The following is an 8,000-nucleotide window of genomic DNA, read 5'->3' on the forward strand; positions in this document are numbered from 1 at the left end:
TCCAGATTTGAAAAATACCAGACAGAATGACTGTTTGGGGAGACCACATGCGCCCACCCCTTTCAATTGTTTCTAATCAGAAAACTTGTAATTGGGTCACATTTTTAGGTAATGGACCCTATGTTATGGAAGCCTCTCAATCCAAATGCTGAACAAGCAGAGAAAACAGTGACATAAGGTCACTGGGCTGATGTATTAGGGAAGCCTCTTGGGAACCTGGATTTACAAACAATAGCCCCATTGATTCCTGAATCTTGTGTGGTCCTAACCCACTTGGGGATGGAGGGAATATGAGGGAACTCCAAGTACACATTTCCAGCCTTTGGCAGACCTACTCTATGAGCATAGGCATCTTCGCAATATCTTTCCGGTGGCTGTAAGCACAGTGAGGATGGACAAGATAGTGCATGGGTCCTCTGGGGCAGTGCTGTTAGAAGCCCAGAGCAGTCCAACCCTTCCTCTTTGGTTCTGGGTCCTACTTTTGCCTGACTATGTTAGGAGATAAGGGGGGTAGGGCGGTGATACAGGGGAGGGGAGGGAAAGGAAAGAGAAAGGCAGAGATGGGACATTCTGACTCCTTCACTTTGCAAACGAGGAAGAAACCCCTGTTGCCGTTCTAGTAGATAGAAGACAGGGCCTATAGATAAGTCTGAGGCTAGGGAGACTGTTCTGCTAAGTTTTAAAGCTTCATCCATCTAGACAGGCACATTACTGTAATTCCAAACAAAATACAAAATGGCAAAGCCCGGTTGTGAGGAAGAATCCAGCCTCCACAGAGGGATTTGGCAACAAATAGAAATCCAAGACTAGCCAAAGCTTGTTGAGGAGTGTACAACACTGAAGAAATGACTCAGCTTTCTGCGGAGTACAGCCGCCTGCTCTTCATCCCTGAGCACTCAACGTCGGGTGGTGACTGTAATAGCAAATGAATGCAGTTTTGTATTCTGACATCTGTCTCCAACATGTGGTGACCTTATCTTCGTATTTCTAATTCTCATGGCTTTTGACAGCAAATCAATAGATCAGATCTTAAACAGCTTCAGATTTCCTGGATAAAAGCCTTCTTCACAACCAAAAGCTTTGAGTTCACTGTAACCAGAGGAAAACATGCCTCAGGTATTCATCTTATTTACTTACTTATTCTGGAAAGGCAACAAAATAGCTTCCAAAGGTCATAAGAATACATGTCACACAAAATACCTGCCCTCAGAAAATGATGCACTGGGGCTTGGGAAGCAACTCAGTTGTAGACCACTTACCCGGCATATACAAAGCTCTGGTTTGATCCCCAGCATCAAGAAAATAAACAAAGAGATACTACACTGTCATACAAATCCCCTACTCTGTGATGGACTTGCCCTATATTTTTGCTCAAATGATTATTTTAACCTAGAAAAATGCACTCAAAAAGCAGATAGGCAGAGTCTTAAGACAGAATTTATGGATTTAAGTCTTAAGTCTTAAGAACATGTGCTTGTGTGCTATGCTTGTGCATGCACGCACACGCACACGCACACGAGCACACATACCCTGGAGCTGTGTGAACTCACATGTCTATTGTTCAAAGTCTTTTTTGCATATACTGGCATCCCATACAAGCACAGCTATGGGTAATGAAGGGGCCCAACCAGGGCTCTCATCTGGGTGTTCAATGAATGTAGACTTGCTCCCCCCACCCCCACCCCGGGAATTGATTCTTGGATCCTGTCAGAAATCAATCCAAGGACTCGGAAGTACATCTATAAAAACCACAAAAGTTTTTATACAACTTTGCAAATTCTCCTAAAGCATCTTTGCATTAATTTATCACAGCTAGTACAATGCAAATAGAAAGCAAATGGTTATTATGCTGTATTGATTAGGGGGTAATGATAATGAAAGACAGTCATAGCTATGTTTAGAAATTTATGTTAAAGCCATGTTTGACGGCATTTGCAAATGTGAAATCCATAAATACAAAAGGCAGAGTGAATGTATAAAATAGAGGAACCAAATCAGCACTTGGGTCAGGTCTGTGGGCACCTCTGGCTTCTAATTCTAATTTTAAAGTTCTTTACAATTACTAGTAGTTGGTACCTATTGCTCAAAGGCTGAAGGGGTAATTTTGATTAGTGAGGGTTTAATTCACCCAAGACAAGTCACATTTACTCCCTGTCACTTTCACTGGTGATTCTAGGTGGAAGACAGTCAACAAATATCACAATGCTTGCTGCTAGCCATGCCGGATGGTGTGGCCATAGTTCCAATGAGAACTCTGTCAACAGCACATTGTATCTGCATCCAATCTACAGCCACAAGTCTTGGCCCTGACACTCAGTTCTGTGAACTTCAGAAAACCAGTTCATCTTAAGCTCATGCATCAGATGGGAGTAACTTGACATCCAGAGTAAATTCAGCCTACCACATAACAAGCAGTCTTTAATGGCTAGTATTTCCACAGAGCCTGGAGAGAGTCCTATAGAATCTAAGCAGATGTTTTGTAAATATTGTATTAATGTTGATGTCTCCACAGACAATAAAACAACTGAGCCTATCCTAAACACGTACCATGGATTCTGACTAGTCTGAATGCCACCATACACCAGACCTACAGAGGCCACAATCTAATTTTTTTAATTATTATATTAATGTAGTTATTTGTGTATGTGGGGAGGGGTGTGAATGGGCCATGGTGCACACAAGGAAGTCAGAGGACAATTTGCAGGAGTCAGTTTTCTCCTTCTACCATGGGGGACTCAGGTATCGAACTCCCCGGACCTGGTAAAAAGCATGTTTACCCACTGAGCCATCTCAGCAACCTGCCACAGTGTATCTAAAATCATTAATCATTTCTGTATGGAATGCAATACTGCTTGAAGGTAGGTACTTAGTCATAGTAAACTTGCCTGTCTAGCAATGTGGAGTTCATTTTAGGCTACAATGAAATTAATGGTGACTTTTCAATTTTATTTTATAATGATACAATATAAATTCCTTTAGAAAAAGAAAGCCTTGCTGCCTCTGTATTGAGTGTTATGCTACACGGTTTAAGCAACCTTGCTATTACTATTACTGTAAAAAAAAAAAAAAAAAAAAAAAAGATGTTTACTTCCTCTGCCAACAAAGTTGCCCAAAGAGACTCTATATACTTTTGAGAGAGCTGGGCTCCATTCAGTTTTGAGCAATAACTCAACCAGTCTTACATAGAAAGATGCCATGAAGACAAGGTTCAGTAAGAAGAATTTGGGGATGAGATTTCATAAAGTATCATTTAAATCCTGTTACCACTGGGTATAAGCCTCATGGCCTTGCCTAAGTTACTTATCTCTTGTGAGTCTTTTTCCCCACCTCCAAAATGAAGAACTCAGTATCTTGAAGTCATGTCATTAGGCATAGAGATAAGAATTGCAAGACTTTGCCATAAGATGTATAGAATATGTACTGTACTAAATATGGCCATTTCAGCATAAAACTACACTATTATTCCATCAGTAAGATTTGGCTGTGAACCTCTGGCTATGAACCAACCCATCTCTCAAGTAAAAATCAGGTACTGATGAAATCAAGACAAAATAGTAAAAGAATAGGGTACAATAACCGCTTTCTTCTGTCCCAGGAGTAACACTGCTAAGTCCAGGTTCTCTGAGCATCTCCAGAGAATTTTCCAGGAAAAAAAAAAAATACATGCACCCCCTCACACAGGTCCAAATAGCATGACAACAAAACATGACTGTTTACACAAGTTCTAAGAAAAACTAGGCAGAGTACCCATACAACTGGCGTTGACTTTCTTCCCAAGCAACAGCTCAGGTATGACAAGACAGAGTGGATGCCCCCTATGAAGCTGAGAGCAGCCATCTAACCCAGCGATGTTCAAATGTAATTTTGGTTCTGAAAATATCTTTTTTCCACTGAAGAGACAGCAGATGAATTTAAAAATCAGATTCCCCAATTCTCACCTGTGGCCGACCCAAGATAAGCAGAAAAGAAAATGGAGTTTTGACCAAATGCCCTAAAATCGCACATAGTTGCACCCAGGCTAAATATTTCAGGAAATATTTTTGGAAAGGGATTTCAAAAGGATAAGCCACCAATATTGGTTTTCTAACTGATCCAGGATGTTAATTCTAAAATAAAACCTTTTACCACCTCAGCTTGCAGCCCCGCTGGCCGTAAGCCTCTTCCTGTAGTGGTAATTTCTTCTCTGGCAGCCCAGGATAAGAACCAAAATACTTCCTACTTTATCTTAGCACGGTTCTGTGTAAGGATGCAAGACTTTAAAAGTCCCCCCATTTTGGTGTCCTAGTACAGGCTCCTGGCTGCCCCATAGATGGGTATCTTCAGGCATTTAAATTTGGGTAACTCTGGTGATGTTACCTCACATTCCACTTTGCTGTTTTTACAGCCTCCAGTGTATCACTGCATTCTCTCTCTGGGAAACTAGCCCTCCTTGAAGTAGTTGGTACTGAGGATCTCCTTACTAAAAGACTAGTACTGCTTTCAGGGGAGGAAGGAGGGCCTGTTGCAGTGCCTAGGGTGACTGATGTTGCCATTGGCGCCTTTAAGATAATGGGAGGGGAGAGCAATGGGGACCCCTCACTGGGCAGACGCAGTTTCCGGTGTCTGTGAGCCCGACGCGCCTCCGGTGGTACACTAATTTAAGCCGGTACAGGAGACTTAAAGCACACCGGAGGCGACGGGCCCAGCATCACGTAGGCTCCCACGCCGGGCGGGGCGTTGCCCTAAGCCCCAACCTGCGGCACCGGCGACGGCCCCGCCCCGCTCAAGGGCGAAGTGAAGGTCATCCGTAGGGTGGGCGGAAGGCAAGGACACCGGGCTTCAACCCTAAGCCTCCCTTCTTGTGCTGGGTTAGAACGAAGGAAAATAAAACGTGACATTTGGACTCCTCTAGGTCAGAGGGAAGAACGGAAAAGCAAAAGCAAAACCCAGCTCCGGGAACTGTCTGCAGACCTCAAGGCTTGGAGAGCATGTAAGCTATGGAAATGTACGTCTGTCTACCTTCTAATTCTAATGAAGGAATTAGCATTGGAAACACCCCTGTCTGGGAACCCTAGTACCCCCACGTGTACCCAGGGCGAAGGGCCGGAGGCGTGATTGGTCACCCCCATCGCTTTTACAGTTTAAATATTCTCTTAGTTTATCAAGTCCAAACATCCTGGAATCGGGTCTCTTCAGCTCTAAAATCAACCTCGCCATTGGTAGAAAAGGGAAGACTGCAGCCGGTGCTTGAGTGAGTGCCGTGACGTCCTGGAGTCCCCGCTTCCTGGTCTTTCCCGTCCTGGGGAGACTGGCGGGGAGGGCCTAGTGACCCATTTTAGTTTTCAGTTTTGTCACGAGCAAGAAGGCGACAGAAAACCCTTTCAATGATACCCTTAGTGAAAACACGAGGCGCTGCCTGACCGTCAACGCCACGCCCGGAGAGACCCCTGCGCGCCCCCAGCCGCGCTTCCCGCAGTGCAGCAGCAGGGATGCAGCCTGAGCTGCGTGGGAGGCGGGACTGGACAGGAGGCGCTGCGGGGGACCCCGATGTTTTTTCTACGATGCCCAGGGATTGGGGTGGGGCGAGTGCCTTGGCATCCGAGTAGTCGCCCTGTTCCTAATTTCAGGAAAGAACGCCTGGCTCTGTCTTATAGACTCAGACACTAGACGACCCCTCAATCAATAAACCTGGAGATGGAAAAATTATTCATCTTGCCAATGAAGGATCCTACAACCATACCCCTCATCCTCTACACCTCACCCGGCAATGGGGCTCCACCCTCTAAGGTCGCTTTTCAGACACCCTAGTCCTTTCTAGTTTAGGGCTGGCTCTTCCTGCTCTAGGCCACCGGTTCGCCTTAGCTCACCGGTCATTTCCTCATCCTTTCTCCCAGATCCATATCACTCAACGTTTCTCCCAAGCTCTTCCTCCCTGTCATCCCACCCCGGTTATCCTCTTCTGCAGCCCTCTCCAGTCGCCCTCCCCTCCAGCCCGGGACCAGGAGGCAGGCTAGAGAGCCGGTAGGAGCGCACCTTGGGCATCCCCGCCGCTGGTCAGGACACCGATGGCTTTGCCATCCCCAGAGAGGTGCTCCAGGTACCTCGGTAAGGAGGTGCTGGAGATCGCGGGGTCGTCTGTTTTTTTCATGGTCAGGAGGTCGAGAAATGCCGGACAGCTCCGGCTCCGGTGCTCAGCAAGCAGTGAAGACTTGGCCCACGCGCGCCAGCCTTGGAACCGCTGCCCCGCCTGCAACCCGCAGGAGCCGCCCACGCCCCGCCCGAGCACCAATGGGAGGGGCAGGGGGCGGGGCTCTCGCAAGGGCGGGGCCTGTCGGGTTTTGGACTCCAACAAGCTGCAGGGTGGGCGAGGAGGATAGGGTGGAACCGCGGTAGTGTTAGGGATGTGGCGCCACCAGCCCTGAGAGGTGGAGTCGGATGTGTGGTGCCATCTCTAAAGAGGGATGGAGGGATCATCGCCCGGTATGGAGCCATAAGTGGATGGCAGCGCAGCTATGCGGATGATTCTGCAAGTGGGCGCCGAGCGGGCAGGCCCACCACGTGGGCGCCGAGGCTCGTGGTGGCCCCATCACCCAACGTGCTCTAGCTGTTAGGGTGGCGGTTGAGGAAGCCCGGAGATCTGTGCAGAAGCAGAGGCACGCGCCTTGCTTTCAGCCAGATTCTTTTCTGGCCTGACAATCGGAAGAGTAGGGCTCTCCAGCCTTTTTGTTCAGGGTCCAGAATCCACAGGATTCCCAAGGTTTCACCTCCATTCCGAAATTAGGAAGAAAAAAAAAAAAATGTGTGAATAGATTAAGTTGTGTCACTGACTGTAGAGAAGGGATTGGGTGTAGAAGAATGTCCGAAGGCCATTCTTAGACACATCCTCAGCAGGTAGGCCTGGGTTCTGGATAATCCAAAAGAAACGCGAGAAGGTGCAACAAGAAACATTTGGCAGGTGTGACTAGACAGACAGTTCCCATCCAATGAAAGCCCTGCTCTTGCTTTGCCAGGACCCTGAAGGTTCTATTTGAAATTACAAATGCTAAAATATGAATATCCAGTCTGTGGTTGATTACTAGATGTTTTGGAGATCCACTTCGTGCTAATTTCTGTGCTGTCATGGGACTTAATCTCCAAAGACATGCAGGTTCCTTCAGCAGTCACCCCAAGAATAAGACCACATATATAAGCAGACAAACTGGATGACCCTCAGAAGGGGTGGCAGCACTGAGCCTCCTTCCTGTGCAAATGAGACTTGTTGAATACATAGAAAAATGAGGAACAAAATAACAAAACTAATCAAAGACAATACAAGTAATGTAACTTAGTCTTTTGACTTTTTGGACAACCCTAGAAAAAAGATGGAGGCAGACAAATTTGTATCTTCTAACTCACTCCCTAAGCATCCAACATTTAGAGGAAAAACAATCGGCTATAAACAGGGATAGATAAGCTCTGAAATCTGCTTTCCAGAATTGATTGAGCATTCCTAAACTCCCATGATCAGCAGAAGAACTTGGCCATCTTCAGGTCCCTCCCTCCACCTTCCAACTTCTGGGAAGCAGCCAGGAAATATATATTTTAACAGGTTCTCTAGATTATTTTGGTGAGCACTAAATTCACCAGCAACAAATCTAATGGCTTGGTAATGGATTGTTCCTGAGCATCATTCTAAAAGAGAAGAGGAGAATACTACTGGGTGGGTACCTTGAAAATGGGGTGGGATGCCTTTGACCTTCCAGAGGCAGCGGGTTTGTTTTGGAGGCCAGGGATGTCAGACTCTGAGCACCTCTGCCCACAGAGGTTTCTGTAACAGCTCAGGGCCCAAGGTGAAGCTCCAGGAATTTTAAAACATGCCTTTCTAGAGCAGACAACATTCTAACACAGTGGCTCTCAACCTTCCTGATGCTGTGACCCTTTAATACAGTTTCTCAGGTTGTGGTGACCCCCAACCATAAAACTACTTTTGTCCTACTTCATAACTGTAATTTTGCTACTGTTATAAATCATAATGTAAATAT

General features: G+C 46.3%; 1 protein-coding gene across 3 annotated transcripts in view; it reads right to left on the reverse strand.

The window, feature by feature from the left end:
- Pfkp (phosphofructokinase, platelet) overlaps positions 1-6,587 on the reverse strand; it is a 63,987-nt gene extending 57,400 nt beyond the window's left edge. For 2 of the 3 annotated variants that reach the window (XM_006987844.4, XM_076572874.1), the window contains exon 1: positions 6,013-6,581. In XM_006987844.4, coding sequence (XP_006987906.1) covers positions 6,013-6,127 — 115 coding nt within the window. In that variant the 5' untranslated portion in view covers positions 6,128-6,581. Of the gene's footprint in view, positions 1-6,012 lie in introns of all 3 variants that reach the window. The other variant, XM_016006365.3, reaches the window with a different exon arrangement.
- Positions 6,588-8,000: the final 1,413 nt, after the last annotated feature.

The sequence above is a fragment of the Peromyscus maniculatus genome, chromosome 5 (assembly GCF_049852395.1).
Source record: "Peromyscus maniculatus bairdii isolate BWxNUB_F1_BW_parent chromosome 5, HU_Pman_BW_mat_3.1, whole genome shotgun sequence".
Lineage (NCBI taxonomy): Eukaryota > Metazoa > Chordata > Mammalia > Rodentia > Cricetidae > Peromyscus > Peromyscus maniculatus.